This window comes from Lepidochelys olivacea (genome assembly GCF_965140295.1).
Source record: "Lepidochelys olivacea isolate rLepOli2 genome assembly, chromosome: 7".
Lineage (NCBI taxonomy): Eukaryota > Metazoa > Chordata > Testudines > Cheloniidae > Lepidochelys > Lepidochelys olivacea.
The window spans coordinates 709592-735205 of NC_140417.1; the positions used below are offsets into that span (position 1 = coordinate 709592).

The window sequence follows — 25614 nt, forward strand, 5'->3', positions numbered from 1 at the left end:
AGAAACTGCTGAATTGGAATTCATTTGCAAATTGGATACTATTAATTTAGGCTTAAATAGAGACTGGGAGTGGCTAAGTCATTATGCAAGGTAGCCTGTTTCCTCTTGTTTTTTCCTACCCCCCCCCCCCGCCCAGATGTTCTGGTTTAACTTGGATTTAAACTTGAAGAGTGGTCAGTTTGGATGAGCTATTACCAGCAGGAGAGTGAGTTTGTGTGTGTATGGGGGTGGGGGGGATGTGAGAAAACCTGGATTTGTGCAGGAAATAGCCCAACTTGATTGTCATGCACATTGTGTAAAGAGTTGTCACTTTGGATGGGCTATCACCAGCAGGAGAGTGAATTTGTGTGGGGGGGTGGAGGGTGAGAAAACCTGGATTTGTGCTGGAAATGGCCCACCTGATGATCACTTTAGATAAGCTATTACCAGCAGGACAGTGGGGTGGGAGTAGGTATTGGTTCATATTCTCTGTGTATATATAAAGTCTGCTGCAGTTTCCACGATATGTATCTGATGAAGTGAGCTGTAGCTCACGAAAGCTTATGCTCTAATAAATTGGTTAGTCTCTAAGGTGCCACAAGTACTCCTTTTCTTTTTGTCAGGGGGTTAAGTCCTGACTGTTCGTGGAGGGAGTTAAGGGAATCATGCACAGAGATATCCTGTTAAACGGGGAAGGGGGGAAGACCTGAAATGTGCCTGAGCTGGGCTGTGATAAGGATTCCCCAGGGGCTAGGCAACCAGCATGAAGCAATCCCCGGTCAGCACCACTGGGCATTGGAGCAGGAGCAGAAAACATCCTGGTCCCCATGGCTGCAGGCTCAGGAATGGTGTCCAGTCCGGCCCTTGGACACAGCCTCCTTCCCCCAGTCCACATGGACAGCTGTGAATTCTCATCCCTGGCTCAGCAGCAGGCATGTATCTGTGCCCTCGGGAGCCAGTTGACTTTGCTCTGCCCCCTGGAGAGCCCCTTCCCTGTGAAGTGTAAATGGAGAGAGGCTCTGAGCTCATCTGTATCCCTGGCCGATGTCTGACTTGTCTCGCTCCATTTTGGTCAATTTAACAGTCATAGGAATTTAAAAATAATAAATTTTATGATTCCAGCTATTTAAATCTGAAATTTCATGGTGTTGTAATTGTAGGGTCTTGACCCAAAAAGGAGTTGGGGGGGGGGGTCGCAAGGTTATTGTAGGCACTGCTACCCTTACTTCTGCTGCTGGCGGGGCGCTGCCTTCAGAGCCGGGCAGCTGGAGAGCGGCGGCTGCTGGCCGGGAGCCCAGCTCTGAAGGCAGAGCCCCGCCAGCCGCAGCGCAGAAGGAAGGGTGGCCTGGTCTGGGATTGCCCCCTTACTTCTGCGCTGCTGCTGGCGGGGCGCTGCCTTCAGAACCGGGCACTCGGCCAACTGCCCCCACTCTCTGGCTGCCCAGCTCTGAAGGCAGCGCAAAATTAAGGGTGGCAATACCATTATCCCCCCTACAATAACCTTGCAACCCCCCTGAAACTTTTTGGGTCAGGACCAATTTGAGAAATGCTGGTCTCCTCTGGGAAATCTGTATAGTATAGGGTAAAAGCACCCAAAAGACCAGATTTCACGGGGGGGAGACCAGACTTCACGGTCCCTGACGTGTTTTTCACAGCCATGAATTTGGTAGGGCCCTTTTCACGAAGCTAAAGGCTAGTTCACTATCTAGTGTCACAGCCTGGCTGTTCCTGTGCACTGCTGCCTCCTTGCTCTTGCAGCCAATACACAGATTAGGACAAACTCCTGCTTTTTTTGCTGCATGTCAGAACCACTTGCTCGAACTGAAGCCTAGTGAGGCATGAAAAGCTTTCACAAAATGCCTCATCTGATTCCTGCAGCCCTGCAGGCCCCCATGCCAGGCCTGGCAGTTGCTGTGTCTGACAGACAGCAGTGTCTGACAGACAGCAGAGCTCAGACAAGCCGGAGACAAAACAGCTGGGCATGACAGATGTACCCTGGTATGGAGGCGTAATGATGTGACGTGACTAAATTTGTAGGGTGGAGAAAGGCTGGAGAGAGCAGCCTGGAGAGGCAGCCACTCTGGCCTGAAGGTGAAGGAGTATGGCAGGCAACGCTGACACAGGACAAAGAGGCTCCCCATCCCTTTGTGTAATTGGGCTGCAGCAGAGGCAGGGATGCACATGCTGGCATATGCCAGCTCCTGAGCCAGCAGCACCCTGAGCTGACTTTCTTTCCAGGCTGGTCCACGTTAGAAGCGCTGCGTCGGGTGAAAATGTTCTATGCCGAGGGGAGAGAGCTCCCGTCGGAGAGGTGGTAGCTGTCTTGATGGGAGCAACCCTCCCCAGACCTACTGCTGAGGTGGGTGTAACTTACATCACTCGGGAGATGGCTCAGTCACAGTTCTACTTACTCCTGGGGCAATTCTGTGCTATTGCGCATGCGCAGAATTTATGTCCCCTACAGATTTCTTTGCTTTTCCACAGAAAAATCCCTTTCTGATAGGGAAGCAAAGGGAAGCCACAAGAGCGGTCATGTGACACCCCCCCCCAGTATGTTTTGGGTGCCCAGGGCAGCCAGCAGAGAGGTAAATCACCATGGGGCAGGGAGCAGGACTAGGGAAGACCCAGCTGGTTGCTTGTACCTGGGCTCAGTTGCTACTCCCAGCTGGGCTGGGGAGGATGGGACTTCCTCTTCCCTTGCACAGCATCCAGGGCTGTGTCAGACCCCCCCTCCCCCCCAGATTTATCTCCTGGCTGCAGGAAGCTCTGCCAACTCCCCCCCACCCGCTTTCTGCACCCATCGTTCCTCAGCTGCAGGGGGAGGGATCCCTGTACAGGGAGCCGCACCCCCCATCCACCCAACCCCCTGCTGAGCCTCACCCCCCCTGCACCCAGAACCCCCCCAATGAGCCCCACTCCCCCTGCACCTGGATCACCCTGACGAGCCAGCCACACCTGGATCCCCACCCCCCTGAGCCCCTTCCCCCAGCATCTGGACCCCCAACTGAGCCCCCCCAGCCAGACCCCCCGCCAAGCTTTATCCCCCCCAAACAAAGCCCCCTGCCAAGCTCTATCCGCCCCACAGCCAGAGCACTGCTGAACCCCAACCACCTTCAACTGGACCCCTTTGCAGAGTCCCCTTACTGTTGCACCCGGACCCCGCACCGAGCCACCCGCACCCTGCTTGTCGCAACAGAGCCCTCCCGACCCGCACCTGGACCCCCCACGCAGAGCTCCTGCCTTGCCGAGCTGCCTGCCCACACCTGGTCACCTGGCTCAGAGGGGCCGGGCCCCGGGGTGTTTCCGGGGCAGGTCCCGTCCTTGCGCTGTGCCAGGGTGGTGCCGCCTGGTCGCTGAGTCCGTGTCCCGGGGAGCCGCACGCTGATCGCCCGCCTCTGGGCAGCAGGGGCCGGGGCTCCCCGGGCCGCGGGAGCCTCCGCGTTTATTTCACAGACACGGTCTGCGGGACTTTAAAATACTGCGCGCAGAATGTTTAATGCTTTGGCGCCAGACCGCCCCAGGGCCCCGCGCAGCGCAGACACGCCCCGGCCCCGGCCCCGGCCCCGGCCCCGCTCCGGCCTGGGCTCCAGCGCCGCAGCGCCAGGGCGGGACACGGACACCCGCGCAGCCCGACCCACGGCGCCGGGGGGGGGCGGGGGCGGGGCTGGGGGCGGGGCCGGGCGGAGCGGGCGGGGGCGGGGCTGGGGGCCGGGGCGATGCGGGGGGCGGGGCCGGGCGGAGCGGGCGGGGGCGGGGCTGGGGGCCGGGGCGATGCGGGGGGGCGGGGCCGAGGGGAAGCGGGGGCGGGGCTGGGGGCCGGGGGGGCCGGGGCCGGGCGGAGCGGGCGGGGGCGGGGCTGGGGCGATGCGGGGGGGGCGGGGCCGGGCGGAGCAGGCGGGGGCGGGGCTGGGGGCCGGGGCGATGCGGGGGGGCGGGGCCGGGCGGAGCGGGCTGAGGCGAAGCGGGGGCGGGGCTGGGGGCCGGGGGGGCGGGCTGAGGCGAAGCAGGGGCGGGGCTGGGGGCCGGGGGGGCCGGGGCCGGGCGGAGCGGGCGGGGGCGGGGGCGATGCGGGGGGGCGGGGCCGGGCGGAGCAGGCGGGGGCGGGGCTGGGGGCGGGGGCGATGCGGGGGGGCGGGGCCGAGGGGAAGCGGGGGCGGGGCTGGGGGCCGGGGGGGCCGGGGCCGGGCGGAGCGGGATGAGGAGAAGCGGGGGCGGGGCTGGGGACCGGGGGGGGCGGGGCCGGGCGGAGCGGGCTGAGGAGAAGCGGGGGCGGGGCTGGGGGCCGGGGGGGGCGGGGCCGGGCGGAGCGGGCTGAGGAGAAGCGGGGGCGGGGCTGGGGACCGGGGGCGGCGGGGCCGGGCGGAGCGGGCTGAGGAGAAGCGGGGGCGGGGCTGGGGGCCGGGGGGGGCGGGGCCGGGCGGAGCGGGCTGAGGAGAAGCGGGGGCGGGGCTGGGGGCCGGGGGCGGCGGGGCCGGGCGGAGCGGGCTGAGGGGAAGCGGGGGCGGGGCTGGGGGCCGGGGCCGGGGCCGGGCGGAGGGGAAGTGGTGGGGGGGCGGAGCCGGGCAGAGCGGGCTGAGGCGAAGCGGGGGCGGGGCTGGGGGCCGGGGGGGCGGGCTGAGGCGAAGCAGGGGCGGGGCTGGGGGCCGGGGGGGCCGGGGCCGGGCGGAGCGGGCGGGGGCGGGGCTGGGGCGATGCGGGGGGGCGGGGCCGGGCGGAGCAGGCGGGGGCGGGGCTGGGGGCGGGGGCGATGCGGGGGGGCGGGGCCGAGGGGAAGCGGGGGCGGGGCTGGGGGCCGGGGGGGCCGGGGCCGGGCGGAGCGGGCTGAGGAGAAGCGGGGGCGGGGCTGGGGACCGGGGGGGGCGGGGCCGGGCGGAGCGGGCTGAGGAGAAGCGGGGGCGGGGCTGGGGGCCGGGGGGGGCGGGGCCGGGCGGAGCGGGCTGAGGAGAAGCGGGGGCGGGGCTGGGGACCGGGGGGGCGGGGCCGGGCGGAGCGGGCTGGGGCGAAGCGGGGGCGGGGCTGGGGGCCGGGGGCGGCGGGGCCGGGCGGAGCGGGCTGAGGGGAAGCGGGGGCGGGGCTGGGGGCCGGGGCCGGGGCCGGGCGGAGGGGAAGTGGTGGGGGGGCGGAGCCGGGCAGAGCGGGCTGAGGCGAAGCTGGGGGCCGGGGCGATGCGGGGGGCGGGGCCGGGCGGAGCGGGCGGGGGCGGGGCTGGGGCGATGCGGGGGGGCGGGGCCGAGGGGAAGCGGGCTGAGGCGAAGCGGGGGCGGGGCTGGGGGCCGGGGGGGGCGGGGCCGGGCGGAGCGGGCTGAGGGGAAGCGGGGGCGGGGCCGAGGGGAAGCGGGGGCGGGGCTGGGGGCCGGGGGGGGCGGGGCCGGGCGGAGCGGGCTGAGGGGAAGCGGGGGCGGGGCTGGGGGCCGGGGCCGGGGCCGGGCGGAGGGGAAGTGGGGGGGGGCGGAGCCGGGCAGAGCGGGCTGAGGCGAAGCTGGGGGCCGGGGCGATGCGGGGGGGGGGCGGGGCTGGAGCTGGCGCCGCTGGGGTCCCCAGGCCAGCGGGGCCGCCCAATGGGCGGGGCGGGAGCCTGCAGCGCCGCCGAAGGGGGGGCGGGGCAGGGACCCCGCCAGGCGCGTGCTCGTCTATAGCGGGAGCGCCTGGCCTGGCGCGAGGTGCTCGAGTTGCTGCGTCGCGATGTCATGACGTCACGCCAGCGCCCGGAAGGGATGGTGCCTCCCGGTCCCCTCTCGGCAGCGGATTGGCTGGGCATACGGCGAATGTCCGGTGCGCGCCGTGGCCCCGGAAGCGGGGAACGGACGCAGCCCGGGGGCCGAGTGCGGGCCGCGATGGGCCGGGAGCCGTGAGCGGGCGGGGATGGCGGGGGCCCGGGGCTGCCCCCAGGCGGGCTCCGGGGAGCGGGCTCTGGCCGAGCTGCTGCTCGAGTTCTCCCGGGCGCAGTATCGGGCCAAGGACGGGGGCGGCGGCGGCGGGGCCGGGAGCACCGCGAAGGTGAGAGGCCGAGGCCAAGCCCCGGCGGGACCTGCGGCCCCCGAGAGCCCCGCCCCTTTGGGTCGACACCCCTCCCTACGGCCGGGCCGGGCCCCGAGGCACGTCCCCCGAGGCACGTCCCGCGCCACCCTTCCCCGGCTGTGCCGAGAGACACCCGCGGGACCCCGCTGGCTTTCCCTGGTCTGAGAGACGCTGACGCCCTCTCCCCCTGCTGGCTGGGCGAGACCCCCTGAAACACACCTCGCTTCCAGCTGGGCCAGAGCCGCCCCCTCCTGCCTAGGCCAAGGCCTGTGGTGGCGACTATAGCAGAGGTGTTCTGTGCCCTGAGGGGAGGGGGCAGCCTGAGCTCCAGCCCCTGAGCTGTAAATCTGGCTGTCTTGCAGGTGGAGAGGATTGAGAAGCGCTGCCTGGAGCTGTTTGGCAGGGACTATTGCTACAGCCTGATCCAGAATGTGAACGGGGAAATTTGTGGCCACTATCCCCGGCAGATAGTCTTCCTAGAGTACGAGAGCACTGACAGGGACCGGAACATGTAAGTAACTCCTGCCCCGGCCTCCCTCCTTCGTGCCAGGAGAGCTGGCTGCAGGAGAGCCATACAGAACTGCCCAAACCCTGTGTCACCTACGAGACACATAGACTGAGTGTGCTCCAAGGCTCCAGATTGAGTAGCTCCAAAAGGTGGCATTTCCACAGCGGGCTAGCTAGTCTTCCCATCTTACCTGCATGACTGGGCTCTTGAGAAGCAGGAAAAAACTGAAAGTGCCCTCTTTGCAGCGTTATAATTGTGCCTGCACTGCCTGCTGGATGTACAAACTCCCTATTTTTAACTAGGCAGGTTACCCACTAGGTTACTTTTGTCCTACAGAACTGTGTCTCTGCACCTTACTGAGAAGTTGGCAGTGGGGAGGCTGTTCCATGGTTTTAGGATACTTTGCTCTAGTCCTTAATCTTGTGGAGCTTTGCAGTCTTTCTGGCACTTTCAGAGCAGCTGCTGCCTCAAACTCTTGGGCTTTTCGGCAAGAGAAGAAATAAGCTAATTTTTTTCAATTTGTTGGATGGGAAAACCCGAATATGTTGCAAGGCAGCTTTAGGTGCACAGCAGTTAAGGGTGGACTAATTTTTTCAGATTACACTATCTGGTGTAGGTACTGTAGCATTCTTCATATTTGTATAGCGATGAATGCTCTCTTGGTGTTAAATAAATGCAACTGGACTTTTGACCCTGTTTTGGGGGGTGAGGCTGAATCAGGTGTAGGTGCAAGGCAGGAGCATGTGGATGAGAGCAGAATGCTTCTGTGAACTGTCTTGTGCCACTGACTGTGGGAGTAAGAAATTCATTGTACTTTGGGCTGAGATTATGTCAGATCTCATTACCAAGCACAGTTAGGCTTGGCCAGTACTTGGCTCTGAGGTCCCAAAGTGTGAATCGCTTTCAGGCAGTCAGCAAGCTGCTCTCTTCGTATGTGCGGTAGGTTTGTTATGACTGGTTATTTAAGTTCCATGGTATTTGCACTGCCTCGTCAGATGACTGAAAATTTTCAAACATGAAAATTACTCAAACTTTTGTAATATGTTTTTGGACAATCATTTGCTGATAAAACTTGTTCGGCTTCTGGGATTCGTGTATTGGAGATACTAATTTTGAGCCACATACAACAACCCAAACTCTATGCTTTTATTTGTAACCTATTAGTGAATCAGCTTACTATATGTTGGAAACCATTGATTTTGACTTAAGTTATAAAGCTTTTGAAAAAGTTATCCCAGAAACTACGTGAGTGGGACTAAACGCTGTGGAATTGGAGGGTCTAACAGTTGGGCCTAGGAGAGCTAAGTCCTTATTGGTCATACATAGGCTGCTGTTGATGGTGAACTTTTTAATAGTGATTGGATGTGATTGAGGTGTGTGTTGTGTAACATGTTAGTCTTGTGGGGAATAAGTGAGATAAATGCTTTGCATTTGTAGAATGAAATAAGAGCTCTGAAAATGGTGTTCTTGTCCTCTAATTGGATAGGCTAGAAAGGAAAATATTGAGTACTCCTAAGGGGAAGTCTACATGACAAAATGAAGTCAACCAAAGTTATGTTGACATACAGCAACCACAGCAATTGAGTTGCTTTTGCCTGTCCATGCTGCGCTCCTCGTGTTGGTGCACGTCCTCAGCAGGGGCCGTGGGAATCTGGGTATAGCAGTGCAGCTGCTGATGGTTAATTCCATACCGTGCTATAGAGGAGGGCCAGTAGTTTACAACTGTTACGATTGAAAAGACTTCTCTATTTAAAGAAGAATTCTTCTAAGGGCTCTAAAACCCCTATGCTTACTTGCATTGTCTTGAAATTTGGTGTACCTCATGGGAGTGCGAGGTAGGGTTAGAGATCCAAATTTGGGGTCATTTGAGCAAGTGGTTCCTGAGACACAACCCCTGAAAAAACAGGTTTTTGTAAAGTTCACACACATTCTACCACTGCGTTTTGTGGGCACCTAGCTTCTAAATTTCTAATGACTTAGGGAAGGGAGGGTGATCTGGAAATAGTGTGGGGAGAGTTATATGTTGTGTGGGTGTGGTGAGAGCGGGAAGAGATGCTAGTCTTTTCTCAGATGCTTAAAGTTCCTGTAACCACCGTAAAAAGAAAAGGAGTACTTGTGGCACCTTAGAGACTAACCAATTTATTTGATGAAGTGAGCTGTAGCTCACGAAAGCTCATGCTCAGATAAATTGGTTAGTCTCTAAGGTGCCACAAGTCCTCCTTTTCTTTTTGCAAATACAGACTAACACGGCTGCTACTCTGAAACCTGTAACCACCGTGTAAGCTGTCAGGGTTCCCTCCCCATCTCAACTCTAGGGCACAGATGTGGGGACCCACATGAAAAACCCCCTAAGCTTGTTTCTAGGAGCTTAGGTTAAAAACTTTCTCAAGGCACAAATTCTTCCTTGCTGCCACCACCAAGTGAGTTAGACAAAGATTCAGGAAAAGGACCACTTGGAGTTCCTGTTTCCCCCAAAATATCCCCTCAAGCCCCTTCACCCCCTTTCCTGGGGAGGCTTGAGAATAATATACCAACCAAATAGGTAAACAAGGTGAGCACAGACCAGACCCTTGGGTTTTTAGGACACTAAAAACCAATCAGGTTTTTAAAAACAGAACTTTATTATAAAGAAAAAGTAAAAGAAACACCTCTGTAAAATCAGGATGGAAGATAATTTTACAGGGTAATAAGATTTAAAACACGGAGGATTCCCCTCTAGGCAAAACTTTAAAGTTACAAAAAACAGGAATAAACCTCCCGCTTAGCATAGGGAAAATTCACAAGCTAACGCATTTCCTTGCTTTACTTACAATTTTTGTAATCTAGATGCTTATTTCAGGAAGGGTTTTAGGAGAGGTTGTTTTTTTTTTCCCTGCCCTGGTCTCGCTCTGTCCCGGAGAGAACAACAAAAGACCACACAAACAAAACCTCCCCCCACAGATTTGAAAGGATCTTCTTCCCTTATTGGTCCTTTTGGTTAGGAGCCAACCAGGTTATTTGAGCTTCTTAACCCCTTACAGGTAAAGGAGGGATTTTATGCTACCCTTAGCTGTATGTTTATGACATAAGCAAACTGTCAAGTTCTTGGGACGTAGCCCACAGATGAGATTTCTGGCATTGGCCCTGTTAGCAATTGCATGATACCCACACTTCAAAGCACAGTGGTTATCCCCACTCCACTAGAAGAAAGTACACCGAGGGAGGTGGGCACCTAGCAATCACCTAGTGTCTTTGTGGCCTACTGGGACTCAGAAAACTGGGGCTGTGTTCCTGGCTCTGCCACTGGCGTGAAGGTTGACTTTGGTGAAGCACTTCATTTCTTTGCCTCAGTTTCCTCATCTGTACCACAGAGATGTTTCCATCCTTTGGAGCTACTGATGAAAAGTGCTATACAAGGGTTAGGTATTATCAACCGGTCACAGCAGAGTCTCAGTTGCAGACCTATAAGAGAATTACAACTGCCTAAATGTCTGCAAACTTCTACCCACAACACGCTTTCTGTTATAACTCTCTGCCCCCATCCCCCAAAAAAACAAACCCCAAACCATGCACCTAGGAAATTCACTGGCAACAAACATTGTAACATACAGTTAAGGTTATCCAATGGTATATTGCACCATTCCAGAAGACTGAGTTGAGCAAATCTCAAACCTCTGAAAACCGGGACATATAGAGTGAAGGTACATAGACACACAACTTTAACTCTGCCCTAATTGAGGTAATGCCCCAATGTGCTCATAACACATACTTACAATCTGCCTCTGCCCTGTACTGAGCAGCAGCTACCTCACCTGTCCTATGCTCAAATAATCTGCCTACTCCACAGACTGTACACCGTATCTGCTAATTGTTACAACCCCTTCACCCTTGTGTGCACAATGCCATCTAATGCTTTTCACTTACCCACAGACTATGCTCCTCTCCCACCTAACTGCTGCCAAGCCCATGACTCACATAGCACAGTGCTGAGATGAGGCATACTGGATCTCTCAAGGTACACGTGTACCTCTTTTGTGTCATCTCTCTCCCCCACCAACATGAGGGGGTCAGGAAGAGGGGCTCACACACATACTGCCCCCAAGATCACTTCATATCATAGTCCCAGCTCTTCTATCTAATGCCTATACCTAAGACAGTGAATGCAGCTGGAGTGCATGCAGATAACTGCCAGTGGCCATTGCCAGCTCCAGTGGGGGCAGAGTTAAGGTTGCATAAGCATTTACCTTAACTCTCTATTTCCTGGTTTTTGGAAGTTTATTTTGCGGAGCTCGACATTCTGAAAGGACACGAGATACCACCGGGCACCTGAGCTCTGCATGAAGAAAGCTTTTTTGGTCTGTGAAATTAGTTCCTGACTCTGTGAATTTTCACATTACACATCCAGTTTAAACAAGGCGCGCTATGAACTCTTTCAACGCACACATTCCTGATGTATACGTCTCGGACGCTGTCTGTCCGACTGTGTTAGATGATGTCTCATTTGACTGTATTGCCAACCAGATTTAGGAACCATAAAGGATAGTGGGAATTTTAGGGACGTTACCTTAACTGATTGCTTCTAGCCTCTACGGATTACATTTTTGTTATGGAAAATGCTGTAGTGGCATACCTGTGCAGAAAGGCTATATATTACCTCCGCAACCCATCAGGTAACAGAGGCTTTTACTTTGGGAATTTTATTAACTGCCAGGTTTAAATTGGGTTGGCATTAAACTGTGTATTGGGCACAGTCTTCTTTGCCACCAGGCTCTCCCCTCTGTACCCCTCCGGTGTGCAGTAGAGGAGCGCACTCTGAGATACATGAGAAGGTGCTTGCCTTGCAGAGCTCCTAATCTCTGTTGAAACAGGGACCTCGTCTCTGCAGAGTCTCTTCTGGGCAGATGCATCTTTCGGTAACTTTTTTCTGTACGAAGGTTCACACAGGCTTACCCACTGTTATGTATAATCTTGCATGTTGGTATTTTACTAACTTCCCCTAGATGGCTGTGAATGCAAACCATTAAAGAATGGCAACTACTTGGGTTTTTTTAATTCTTTAAAATCCTCTGCATATCAAAATTCTTTGTAAGTGGAGAGCTGAAATAAAGTTGTCTATAAGAAGAATATGAAAAATGTTAAATACCAACCACAAACTCTACCCATGGATCATTTTGAGTCATCCAGAACCCATTGAGGAGTAGCTTCATATTCTTATAAACCCTAAACTCTCATGTGGGTGTAAGTGACAGAGGTTTAGCTTGTGGTCGATGTATCTTCAGGGCTAAAACTTTTGGGATTTCAGTTTCGCTTTAACTGGATAGCTGAGTGCAGCCTGGACAGTGGAGATGCTTCTCTAGATGCGTCATTAATCTAATTACCTAGCACTCTAATTTCCAGCCAGTTTTAGACTGTTGATAAGTCTAATTATGCTAAAATGTACATGCACAAGTCATCAACATTAAAGTCCAGTGAGCATTCAGGCTTGAGTTCTCTCTTTTTTGATCTGTGTATATAAATGCAGCCTGAACAGTGGGTGTGAGGGTTTGGGTTTTTCTGAGGAAAAAACAGTGTGAAAATAGTGGATTTTTTACAAGGCATGGTCATATCATTTACTAGTGCCTTAAACTAGTGAACTGCGATGCTGCTGCAGCCAGTCTATAGCAGGCTATTCTGATAGCCATGTAAGAAACCGACATGTCCAAACATGCCCAGGCAGGTATATTACATCTGGGTCCGACCATTTTCTCAATGCCCTACTGAAAGGGATTGTGTGTGGTCTCTGCCCAAAGCTAAGAACTAGCCGACTGTAATGGTTAGTGTAAGGTGTTTGTATGGAGAGCAATTGTGGAGTTGTGTAACATGTAGGATATTCTGTTCCAAGTCTGCCAGAAGAGAAACCTGTCACCTGTGGAGGGGCATTCTGAGAGCTGACCCAATCAGCCTGGATACGTCTACACTGGAATAAAAGACCTGTGGCCCGGCCGCGGTTGGCACGGGTCAGATCGCTCGGGCTCATGGGGCCTGGAGTGCGGGGCTAAACGTTCAGGCTTGGCCTGGAGCGCAGCCTTTGGTACCCTGCCCCCTCATGGGGTCCCAGAGCTCGGGCTGCAGCCCAAATCCAAAAAGCTACACTGCAATTTTACAATTTTAATTTTACAACATTACATACTGTGTGAGGCCTGGTCAGCTGACCCAGGCCAGCCGTAGCCATGCCAAGGATCTCCTGTCCCATGAGAACAGTGACCGTCCCATGAGAACAATGATTGTCCCTGGAGACAGCCTCTCTGTACTAGATGCAGGCTGGAGATTTACAAAGGCAAACTACAGCCAGGAGAGTTTTGGGAAGAGGGGGGCCCTGGTCTAAGAAACAATAGCTTGTGAGTGTCTAAGCGCAGAAGAAATGGCCCACATGGTTATCCGTTACAGGAGGAGACTCTATGAGCAGGGGTGGAGGGGTGACATGAAAAGTGGGTCCCACCTTGAGCTGGACAGGTGCTGCAAAGACCACCCTTGGGTGAGAAATACCTTCTGAGACGGGTTAGTAACTTGGTAATAATTATAGGCTAGAGATTGCAGTTTGTTTTTTCTGTAATCTTGTGTTCCAAATCCTTATACTCATTTATATTGGAATCTCTAGGTCAAGCGCTATCACATACCCATCCGTTTGGTTTCACTACAGACTTGTCTAAGGGCCTTGTCTAAGGGCCAGCTAAGGAGAGGGTTGCACGGAGGTGAAACCAGTGAGCTGGGAGGCTTCCTTCCATGGAGGCAGTGGATCGGTGCACTTTGCAGGTGTCCAGAATAGGGGATTGGGCTCTCAAGTGTAACAAGGTGGGGTGTGTAAATTACTAGCCTGAATGGGGAAAGAGCGGAGCTCCAGGGGACAGAAGCAGAACACCTGTGTCACTAGCAGCCAGTGGCAGGGGAGTGTTTCCTTTGGTGGACTTCCAGCCCTTCACGGCCACCTGCTCACAGCGGGAGGATCTGCCCCAGACACGTCAGGTAAACCCGAAACAGTGTCACGCTGTGACCCAGGGACCTCTTTGGCATTGGGCCCAGGAGTGCCTGAGGGTTACAGAGATCCCCTGGGATTGGTGTCTACCTGCTAGTCCCCCAGGGAATGTCATGGAAGGTCTCCAACAAAAGCCTGTGTCTCACTGGTCAGCGAAATCATTGCGAGAGGTGTGTGCACTTAATGTGTAAGAAGATATATGTATATACGGGAAATTATGTCCTTAGGGCCTTGTAATTCTAGGCAGGTCACTCAAAGGTAGCGTGCTTTGAGACAAACGTTGCTAGACAGGAGGGGTAGATGTTATTGCCCTAGCTAAGCACTGAGTACTGTGTGTTGTGTTACAGTAGACCTTTGTTAGCATCCTAAGTCAAATGCTAATGGCGATCTTGTGGAGATTTCAGAAGGAAGTTAACAGGGAGAGGTAAACAGCGGGACATGGGGGAGGGAATTCTGTTTTCAGGTGAAGGTCAGATGTTTGATCTGGTATTTCTCGGGGTGGAAAACACACATCCTGGCATCCTTCACCAAGGAAATAAACTGACAGTGGGTTTGCTTCATGAAAAGGGGATCTCAGCCAGGCTTGTCTGAAAATGCTGCAAAGAACTTTGGGTGAGAAATTTTTTTGGACAGGAGGAGAACTTGTTAGGTGAGTTTAAACCATAGAAAGTGTGGTATGAGTTTATCTGTTTAACCTTTTGTTTCCAATACAAAAGAACCTCCGAGTTTAACACAGTACTGTACTGTATTTGCTTTTTTTGGGTCTCTACTTCTGATTCCAAATGAGGTGTGTGGTTGACTGCTCAGTTCATAACTCTGGTGTTTGTAACTCTGAGGTTCTTCTGTATTTGTTTTCTATTTCATGAATCTCTGTTCTTTGCTAAATAAACTTATACTTTCTTTCTCTAAACACACACCACTTAGATTTGTTTAAAGTGGAGCTGTAATCTAAGGTGGGCTAATAAGCTGTTGCGTCCTGTTTCTTTGAGAAAGCAGTTCTGGTAATTTGTGTGTCTGGTGGAGCAGGGGTTGGGCTCTCCGGGGCTATTTGGAGGACTTGGAGTACATCTATCGCTTACCTGTAGAGGGGCAGCAGAGCTGAGGCTGGTGGTGACGGAGGAGTGTTTGTGCTTCTGTGCCTAGGGTTGTCAGGGACCCGACCCCTGGCAGGTGCAGACAAGATGCTCTCACTCTCAGGGCAGGTGGTAGCAAAGTGCCTCACAGCCTTGCATATACCCCCAGGAGCATCGCATGTGACAACAGACTTTCTGCACACCTGATCCTGCTGCAGTGAGTGTCTTCAAGAGCAAACCAGGCCGGTGCTTTTCAACAGCAAGAGATTGACTTGGGTGGTGGGAGCACATCCATCTGATTACAAGCCAAGCAGTTCCTCAAAGAGTCCCCTGGCTCCTTGACTTCATAGCCAGCCTTTCAGCTAAAGGGATGTGGGTGCTGAGATTGTAGCCAAAATGTGACCACCATGATGATATGAGATAATGGGGACGCTTCTCTCTGTTTGATAGGTTTGAGAGCACTGTGCAGGTCAGCAAACTGCAGGACCTCATCAGCCGCAGTAAGATGGCCAGATGTAGAGGACGATTTGTCTGCCCAGTCATTCTGTACAAGGGAAAGGTAAAGCTGCATAAGCACATTTGTCTTGTTTGCTTTAGCTTCAGGAATGTCCTTTCTCCTGGCATTCTGAACAGTGTTTACTGGAGCTATGCAGAGGCAGGTCTTTATGGGCCATCAGCTCTCCTGCCCCCTCCGTGTCTATTCCTGGGCACAGACTAAAGAGTCTGATAAGGTGCCTTGGAGCAGTGATGGAGATGATCGCTGCTTGGTGCTCCAGGCCCCAAACAGGTGGGATTTGTGCTAGGATCCTGGAAGCTGGGGTTAGGGGGGAAGCACTGCTCTTGGATGGAGCTCTTACACTCACTCTGAGAACAGCATTGGAGATAACATTGTACTGCTTCATCAAGCAACCACTCTAGTGTGCCAGGGTGCCAAACAAAGCCTCATCTGGCATCTCACTGATTGCCAGATTCTTCCTGAAGAGCTAGGGAAATTTCAGGGGAGGGGGTTGAGAGGGAGGATTACCCTTCTCTGTAGCCCTGTCTTTGCTGGAAACGTTCTCTCAAATAGTTTTATTCTGGAGGTGTGCCTCAGAGGTTGTTCCTGACCAGATTAAGTAGCTTGCTGTATATGCAAAATCACACGACATAATCACACCAGTTTCAGTTACTTTGGTAATTTATTTCAAAATACCTGCCAGCAAGTATGTCTGAAACAATGAAGTGAGCTGTAGCTCACGAAAGCTTATGCTCAGATAAATTGGTTCGTCTCTAAGGTGGCACAAGTCCTCCTGTTCTTTGTGTGGATACAGACGAACACGGCCGCTCCTCTGAGACCTGTCACAATACAGACGCACACAAAAACTCTCCCAGGAGAAGAGAGTTAAAGAAACCCCTATGACAACCCAGTTCCTGTTTCTTTGCCACCTTCCTCTTTCCCCCCCCCCCAACCCACCCAGAGCCCAGCTGAGGCTCCCCCAGCCCAGACACTGCCCTCTCCTTCCCTCAGGGCATGCTGGGAAGTGCAGCTGCCAGGAACACACTAGCTCTCTCCCTCTCTCCTCTTCCCCCCCCCCCCCCCCACCCACACAGTGTCTTCTGTGTAAGAGCTGGGCTCTGCCAGATCCAGCAGCCCGTAGTGGTGGCTAGCAGCATTGCAGCCCATTTCTGTGCGGGGAAAGGAAATTCTGCGCGCACAACGTTAATTTCTGGCAAATTCTGCATTGCGCGGTATCACAGAATTCCCCCAGGAGTAGCACATGCACCTACAGTGGAAGGACATGTGTGGCACACTCGAAGAACTATGTTAACGGTCTTCTGGCTCATTATGTCTTACCCGAAATACCAGTGGCTAGGATACTGTCATGTGGACTTTGCTGGCCCTTAAGAACGAGTGAATCGATGTCATCAATTGGTGGGGGGTGGGGGGGCGGGTAGTGAGGTAACGATTGGGAAGATCAGGTTCAGCCAGTATGTTATCAGAACTCCAACATGACTAATTTAGTGAGACTGAGGAAAATACAGGCACTAGAGGTCAGAAATGTGGTAAGAAATAACCCTGAAATTCATCTGGAAAATACACAAGCTAATGAAAAATAATCCAGACCATAGAGACTCAGTTCCAGGGAGAAACCTGGGAAGTGAGAATGATGAGATAGAGGGCTCTCAGTGGACAGAAACAAGGCATGGGCTTTCAGTGTAAATGGGCAGAAGGCCTTCAGAGGAATACAATTTTTATAAGTAGTTAATAACGACATTTTCTCCAGCATGTTTGTAGGTCAGCGACCCTGGCTGGATGGGGAGAACTGTATGGACGTACTGGGTACAACTACATTTTCTCAGGTAAGTGCGGAAGCATATATACTTGAGTGGCTATTCAGTGCCTGAAAATCAGTGTGAATATAGCACCTGGGCATATTTGGGGGTGGGTGTGTGGGCCAGTATGTAATAATCTCTGTCTGGTATGGTACCACCCTGGAATATGGTGTCTGTTTCTGGGCTCCTGATTTCCAGAAAGGTATTGACACAGTTGAGAGTTCAATGAATAGTAGCAAAAAATGTTTGGGTGATGGAGAGGGTGACTTATGGAGATCAAAAAGGAGGACTTGTGGCACCTTAGAGACTAACAAGTTTATTTGAGCATAAGCTTTCGTGAGCTACAGCTCACTTCGTCGGATGCATTCAGTGGAAAATACAGTGGGGAGATTTATATACACAGAGAACATGATGAATGCTTCCGATGAAGTGAGCTGTAGCTCACAAAAGCTTATGCTCAAATAAATTGGTTAGTCTCTAAGGTGCCACAAGTCCTCCTTTTCTTTTTGCGAATACAGACTAACACGGCTGTTACTCTGAAACCTGTCATTATGGAGATCAGTATATCTAGCTTGGTTAAAGGGTGGCTGGCGGGGAGCATTGATCTGCAAATATTTGAAGGGTGTTGTCACTAAAAGGGTGAAAAACTTGGTGTACTACATGGAATGGAACTAGGAATAAGGGCATAAAATCTAGGTTTAGGATTGCAACTCTGGTAATGGTAACATGTATTAGTCTGTGAGTCTCAAGGGAAGTGGCAGGAGCCCATAACCTGGATCTTCTAAAACTAGACTGGACAAAACACTAGTGAGCGTGGGTAATTTTTCTGCCGTAGCTGCCAGAGAATGGTTCTGTGATCTAATGGCATCTTTCCGCTCTGGATTCCATCCTGGAACAAACCTGCCTGGGTTGTCCAAACCCTTTCTTGCTCTCATGAAACTGATGGGCTGGGTGTGTGGGACAATGGGGTTGTTTCTCGCTGGAGATGGTCACAGCTGAGAACTCTTTTAAGTGAGGTGACAAAGCCAACTTGTAACCCACTTGGATGGGAAGTGGGAGAGAAGCTGGAGTTGTTACACAAGCCTTGGCCACTAATGCATGGTCCCTGCTGTGGCTTCCCTGCAGGGGGCTCTGATGATCCTTGGGCTGATACCGAAGACCTTTCAGAAGAAGACTCTGCGTTCAGGTCTGTACGTGGTATTTGGGTGGAGGGAGAGGAGTTAAGAGCTGATTGGCTAGTTCAGTCTCTGAATTTCCAACTCCTTCATGTCTAAACTGAACTGTGGGTGCAGTGTGGGGTCACTGCAGGCTGTGGGCTCTTGTTTGCCTTGCTCATAAAGACGGGCCCTTCAGAACGTCTCGGGGGTAGGTACAAAAACTAAAACCGAATGTGCTAGCACTCTGGGGCCAACTAGCTCCCTAAAGCCGCCCCGTCTCCCACTGGAGGCTGAGAGAGGGAGGGACTGGGGCAGGCAGATCCAAGTCATTAAAGAGGCTCCTAAATTACGCAGAAGTGGTACTTCTGGGTCTACGAGATGTATAATCCATACCGAGGAGAAATGGTTCTGGACCTCTGCTTAGAGAGGAACAGGCTGCATATGTGACTGCAGCATGGTGATGGTTTGGGGCAGGAAGGAGGACACTGAAAGTAGCACCGTTCTGCCTGCCTGCCAAACTGCAGCTGATGTACCTGGAAGGGAAATCCTGCCGAATTGAGACTCGGTGGGTGGGAGAGCCATGTGGGGTCAGCAATGCAGAAAGACCTATGGGTGTTGGCGAACAGAACTAGACAGGTTCACAGCACAATATGGCAACAAAGTCAGTGTGACTCTGAGCTGTATAAACGAGGCATCACATTCACACTGTTGGACTTGAAGCAGGAATGAATTCAAGTAAGTCCTAGGTCTGTGCTGAGCAGGTCAGACCAGGCTATCAGGAGTCCCATCTGCCTGTAACATCTGTGAATCACACCAGGAAGTGGCTAGCCCCTTTCTTTCCAGCTCTTGTTAGGCTATGGCTAGAGGACTCCATTCACTTCTCCACACTGGGGTTCTGACGCTTGCATGTTATAGTTATGTGGAACAGGCTGCTTGTAGCAGCCTCGGAAAAGGGCAGGAATGCACGCTCTGCCTCTGCAGATGGGATAGCTCCAGGGGGTAAACTGGCTTTCGGTCATCCAGGAGGTTCCGCTTTTTGAGCGTGTCCAAGTCCATGGGGGGAAAGGCCTCCAGCCCTTCAGGAACTGAGGCCTGCTTTTCTTGCGTGGTGCTGTGCACTTTCTCTCAAGGATAAGTACATCACAGAAAGTCACACCGGTTCTGATGGCTCTTCTGAGATTCTGCCTAATTACTTGTTATAAAATTAGCCCTTTAGCCCCTCTGAGTTCTCCGTGAGCAGCTGGGCAGTCGTTGTGGGAATGAATGGCACCAGCCTGCTTCTTGGTTGCAGGGTTCTGCTGAAGGGGTGCGAAGGCGTTCCTGTGGCGTAGGGTAGGAGAGCTCTGGGCAGGGCAGCTTGAGTGCCGCTGGTGGAGTGCTACTTCAGCAAGTAGAATCCAGGCTCTCTGCAGCCCGGGAAGGAAACTGAATCTGTCTGACTGGCCCTGAGAATCTTGCCTTCTCTTGTACCTTGTTGCAGAAATGCAGACTCCCAGCTGTTTGACAAGGTCAGAGGACATGACATCAAGCTGCTTCGATACCTGTCTGTCAGATATATCTGTGACCTGATGGTGGAGAACAAGAAAGTGAAGTTTGGCTTAAAGTGAGTATGGCGTCCTTTGCCCATATGTGGGCTTTGGAATGGAGCTGCTGTTTAGATTGTGCAGACCAGCGACTAAAGCAAGCACAAAAGTCTGACTTCCCCAAAGTGCATTCCAGAAGGAGTTCCTAGATCCCTCACGGCCGGGCCTTCTAGAGATGTTATCCAGACTATTCAGCAAGTTCCTTAAAGTGAAACCCCAGTGGTATACAAGGCCATACATCAAGGTCCTCTCTTCCGTACCCAAGTCAAGCATACCAGTACCTTTGTGAAGACCATGGTAGCTGCTTAACTTTGTCATCTTCTGCAGTCACAATAGGTTCCTGTTTGTCCTATGGCTTCTCTGAGTAGGGAGTGAGTGGGTGGATGTTCTGATCCATGGGGCACAATCCCCCATGGCATCACAGCAGTGATGTGACTTCCTCCTATGGGGCTAGTTGGTGCAATGATCAGGAGACTCATTTTTGAGTGGGGGCGTCCTTCCAGTCTGTGGGTGGATGAGTGACTGGGAATGCCTCCCCTGGGATTCAGCTGAGCTGAGCGTGTAACTGTCCGTGAGCTGAACTCTTACTCCACAACCCACAACTGGAGTCAGGGCTCTTCTGTCATGTAGCACTGTAGGAGGAATTGCTTGGCTAGGCAGATTCTTCTAATAGGCCAGATGGAGTGCTCTCCTGCACTAAATACATGCACCGTTCTCTTCTCTTCTCAGTGTGACGTCTTCCGAGAAAGTGGACAAAGCTCAGCGCTATGCCGATTTTACCCTCCTCTCCATCCCATATCCAGGTATAGGACTGATGTCCAGAGGGACTCCCAAGGGCCAGGTGACAATCTGCTGGTGGGGATTGGGAATTGTCTCTGTGTGTGGTGAGGCAACTGGGAGTTGCTGGATGTTTCTCTTTTTTTCTCTGGAGGGGGAACTCCTCTCCTGAGGGCAGCAGGGGAGGAACTAGAGGATTCAGCCAGCACCAATCTGCATTGAGCCCTCCTTGTGGTGGCAGAAGGGTCTCCAGTGCAGGGAGGAGGTCCCAGAGCTGTAGCTGGGTTCAGAAGCTTCCTCTACATATCCAGCCAGGGTATTGCAGCCCCACCCCAGGCTGCATGCTTGGGAATTTGCCATGGAAGCCGCCTTTTGTCGCAAAAACATTTTAAAGATGTTTCTAGTCTTTGTCATTCTGAAGAGAACTGCCATGCTGTGTCTGCAGTGCCGTGCCCCGAGACTGCCAACTGGTGTGAACTGCTCCGATTGGCTGTGCTGGTTGTGTTAGCTCTGGAGCACAGTGAGGGCCCTTGTCAGTTACTGGTTAATGCTAATCACCTAAACACAAACGGAGGGGCTCAGCCTGCCCATTGGTGCTGGATTCAGTTACATGGCTGAGTGTACAGAGAGTGAGATGGCTGCTTTCCAGGAGGAAGGGAGGGATTCTTGGGGTTCAAGGCTCCATCCCCCTGCTCCTGCCCACAAAGGGGGGGGGGGGTGAAAGGGAGATTCATTCCCCCTATTGCAAAGCCTCAGCTGCCCCAGCTGCTGCTCCAAACCCAAACTGTCTCTCCCGCTCCTCTCCCTTGCCAGACCTCCCAGCGTGTCCCCCGATGTCCTACAGTGAAGGTGCAGATTGAGACAAAGACCAGGGACAAAAGAAAACTGGGGGGGGGGGCTGCATTAATATAAGTTATGTAAACTAAGCTATGTACTGAGTTTGCTGTGCCACATAGTCAAGGTGCCAAGAAGTGAAGCCAATGTCGCTGGCTTCTGGGATTAGCTCCAAAAACATCTGTCTGCTACTTCTACGCAATTTGAGTACCTGTGTGTGCGACAGAGTTTAGGCTCAGCCATAATGTCCCCATGGCCAGGCCCAGTGGCTAATTCTGTGAAGGTTTTAGACAGAAGAGGGAGAATTGTACAGGAGGCTGTGAAAATGAAATGCTGCTGTGTTGTGGGGCTTGGCACACCCCATTTATAATAGTCACAGCAACATCAAAGTGCTCCTTCCTCTCCTCGTGCCCTTGCAGCTGCTGCCCTTAACAGCTCCTCGCTTCCATGCTTGAGCTTAATGTAACTAGAGTACCAGCCTCACCTCTTTCAGGGTACTGCCTGATCACAGTAGTGGTGTGGAAGGAGAGTAATGCTGTGTATTGCGTTAAGCCAGGTGCATATACACACAAGCTGAGCAACATGGCGAATGGGTGGTAGAACTCTGTGCAAATACTCAAATTTAGGTTGCATCACGAGTTGCATTGTAAGAATTTCAGGTTCTTAGCCTGGCTTGCTCTGATCTGGAGTTTCCAGAATGTAGTGAGAACGTGTATTTAAGGAGAGGGGTCTGTAGATGTGCTTATGCTCCCACAATTCAAATGGCTTCCTCTCATTCGCAGACATCTGATGTGCGCATCACTGCGGTACTTAAGTGTTAGTTCTCACGGCCATCACTCTGAATTGGCTCTCTGGACTTCTTTTGTTTAATGTTTGAAAAGCCCCCTTAACAACTCAACAAAGTGTCTAGGAGCCTCTTACTGGGGTGGGGGCATTGGGTAAGCCATCATTTAAGGCAGATATAAGTTTACTTTTTTTTTTTTTTTTAAATAGAAATGTCTTGTCTTTTCTGGTTCCTTGAATGAGAGCTCTCTGGGGCAGAGACCATCTTGTGTGCAGTGCCTAACACAGTGGGGCCATGATCCCTGATTGGTTTCTACTCACTACTGCTGTACAAACAGTGGTTCAGAAGAGCTCCTGCCTGGGGCAGTGTGGTCTGCTGGAGTCTGCAGACAGCTGTTAATGCTGCTATGCAGAGCTTTGCCCAGCAGCAGCAGGAGGTTGAAGTGACTCTCTCTGCTTGGTTCTGAGAATTCTGGGAGGTAGTGACCTGTGCAGATGGTAGCAGAGTAGTAAGGTGGTTCACAGGAGAAGAGGACCCAAAAAACATAGGCTATAGGAGGTGTGGGCTAGTGGGTTTCCCCAGTCCACGAGGCTCTGGGGAAAGAGAGAGAGAGGTCTCTTTCCCTCCCAACAGTCAATGTGTACCAAGGGTTTACACTGCCCAAACATGGGGTTGTCTGAAACTTGTTGGGCTTCCCCCAGGGCATTGCCTCTAGACCTGCTCGTGTGGGTGGGGACTCGGTGCCCCACTTCCCTGTGACGAGCTGGCTAACAGTCACTGGTGTGCTCCTCAAGTCCTATTGGAAACACTTACCACGGTGCTCCTGTGAACACGGCACATGTTCTGGTGTGATCTGAGGGGAGGTGTGGGGCTCTGGTGCTCAGTGGCAGAGGACCTCTTTCCTAGTGTGCCAGGGCCCTTCAGTCCTGGCCTTCCGCCAGGGCTCTGCTGAGGCACCTGCTGGGATCATAGAATCATAGAATATCAGGGTTGGAAGGGACCCCTGAAGGTCATCTAGTCCAACCCCTGCTCGAAGCAGGACCAATTCCCAGTTAAATCATCCCAGCCAGGGCTTTGTCAAGCCTGACCTTAAAAACCTCTAAGGAAGGAGATTCTACCACCTCCCTAGGTAACGCATTCCAGTGTTTCACCACCCTCTTAGTGAAAAAGTTTTTCCTAATATCCAACCTAAACCTCCCCCACTGCAACTTGAGACCATTACTCCTCGTTCTGTCATCTGCTACCATTGAGAACAGTCTAGAGCCATCCTCTTTGGACCCCCCTTTCAGGTAGTTGAAAGCAGCTATCAAATCCCCCCTCATTCTTCTCTTCTGCAGGCTAAACAATCCCAACTCCCTCAGCCTCTCCTCATAAGTCATGTGTTCTAGACCCCTAATCATTTTTGTTGCCCTTCGCTGGACTCTCTCCAATTTATCCACATCCTTCTTGTAGTGTGGGGCCCAAAACTGGACCCAGTACTCCAGTTGAGGTCTCACCAATGTCGAATAGAGGGGAACGATCACATCCCTCGATCTGCTCGCTATGCCCCTACTTATACATCCCAAAATGCCATTGGCCTTCTTGGCAACAAGGGCACACTGCTGACTCATATCCAGCTTCTCGTCCACTGTCACCCCTAGGTCCTTTTCCGCAGAACTGCTGCCTAGCCATTCGGTCCCTAGTCTGTAGCAGTGCATTGGATTCTTCCATCCTAAGTGCAGGACCCTGCACTTATCCTTATTGAACCTCATCAGATTTCTTTTGGCCCAATCCTCCAATTTGTCTAGGTCCCTCTGTATCCTATCCCTGCCCTCCAGCGTATCTACCACTCCTCCTAGTTTAGTATCATCCGCAAATTTGCTGAGAGTGCAATCCACACCATCCTCCAGATCATTTATGAAGATATTGAACAAAACCGGCCCCAGGACCGACCCTTGGGGCACTCCACTTGATACCGGCTGCCAACTAGACATGGAGCCGTTGATCACTACCCATTGAGCCCGACAATCTAGCCAGCTTTCTACCCACCTTATAGTGCATTCATCCAGCCCATACTTCCTTAACTTGCTGACAAGAATACTGTGGGAGACCGTGTCCAAAGCTTTGCTAAAGTCAAGAAACAATACATCCACTGCTTTCCCTTCATCCACAGAACCAGTAATCTCATCATAGAAGGCAATTAGATTAGGCAGGCATGACCTTCCCTTGGTGAATCCATGCTGGCTGTTCCTGATCACTTTCCTCTCATGCAAGTGCTTCAGGATTGATTCTTTGAGGACCTGCTCCATGATTTTTCCAGGGACTGAGGTGAGGCTGACTGGCCTGTAGTTCCCTGGATCCTCCTTCTTCCCTGTTTTTCCTGATATCCTGATACAGCCTTGTGCTGGTCCTGGGAGCTGGGGCTCACTCTGTGAAATGTGCCGTTTGGGAAGGGAGGAATATCAGGGTCTCTCAAGCTCCAGACGTGCTCAGTCTTTGGTGTTTGCTTTCTCCGAGTCAGTACTTTGGATCATTGCTGCATGCTGGGCTGATTGCTGCTCTTTAACTCCTACAGACATACTGTTGCTGATTCACGTGGTGCTCTGGGGCCTCTGGCTCCTGAGCTAAGACTACCAGTCCCAAAGGGGCTTTTGCTGCTAGTGATCAGTTGTCTGCACTGTCATTCATTACCTCTTCTCTTGCAGGCTGTGAATTTTTTAAGGAGTACAAAGACCGGGATTACAGAGCTGAGGGTCTCATATTTAACTGGAAGCAGGTACCAAGATCTTTCTGACTGGGTAGCTCTCGGGTCTGTTATGTCTGGCAATTGAATTTGGACTTTCAAAATAGCAGGTGAAGTCTGTGCTTCCTCCCTGGCACGGGAAGGGAATCAGCAGCCCTCAAACCAAACAAATGGAGGGCATCTCTGAACGCTGACTCCTTAAAGAGCAGCTCAGGCCAATGATCCAGCCTCCTATGGCAAGTGTGGTGTTCTGGTGTCCTGGTATCCAGCAACATGATGTCATCATGTAATAGATGTCCTCTGTATTTACTTTGTCTGTCCTTCATGGGAGGATGGGACAGGCCTTGGGGACCCTTGAACTCACCTGGCTGTAGGCTGTACTGTAATGCTTCTCTCTCTCGTGAGGCAGACAGAGCTTAACAGAAGTGATGTAGTCTGTTCTGGATGCTGGCCGTGCAAGGAGAATGGGAAAGAATGCCTTGCAGCTACCGGTCCTGGTGTCTCCAATTTTGGAGAAGCATGCTGCCGAGCAAGGGGAATGTGGGCGTGAGAGCGTGAGGGAAGCTGTGTGTTGGGGTCTGGTAATAACCCAAGTCATAAGAATTTCTGGGGTGGTGGGCAGCGGGCAGCACGTTGTGATGTGTGGAGTATCTGTGGGAGCTCCTCTGTACTGTATGGGGAAGGAATATGCTGCTCTCTTCAGGGGAATGGTCTCTCAAAGCTGAAATATTTCCAGTCTCCAAGCGCTGTGCAAGGGCATCACTTCTTTGTTCACAGAGTGCTGAGCGACACTGCAGACAGCTGGTTTCAGCTCTCAAGCAGCCTGTGTTCTTGGGTGGGTGTGGCTCTGGGACAGCTCTGCAATGGAGAACTCT

At 52.9% G+C, this 25614-nt stretch overlaps 1 protein-coding gene across 2 annotated transcripts in view; it reads left to right on the forward strand.

Annotated features, from left to right (window-relative positions):
• Positions 1-5539: 5539 nt before the first annotated feature.
• The window catches only part of MTMR14 (myotubularin related protein 14), a 48874-nt gene continuing 28799 nt past the window's right edge, over positions 5540-25614 (forward strand). Inside the window, exons 1-8 of one of the 2 annotated variants that reach the window (XM_084633842.1) lie at positions 5540-5976; positions 6360-6508; positions 15020-15128; positions 16834-16909; positions 18008-18068; positions 19520-19642; positions 20352-20425; positions 24702-24772. In XM_084633842.1, the coding sequence (XP_084489968.1) occupies positions 5842-5976; positions 6360-6508; positions 15020-15128; positions 16834-16909; positions 18008-18068; positions 19520-19642; positions 20352-20425; positions 24702-24772 (798 nt within the window). In that variant the 5' untranslated portion in view covers positions 5540-5841. The remainder of the gene's footprint in view (positions 5977-6359; positions 6509-15019; positions 15129-16833; positions 16910-18007; positions 18069-19519; positions 19643-20351; positions 20426-24701; positions 24773-25614) is intronic. The other variant, XM_084633843.1, reaches the window with a different exon arrangement.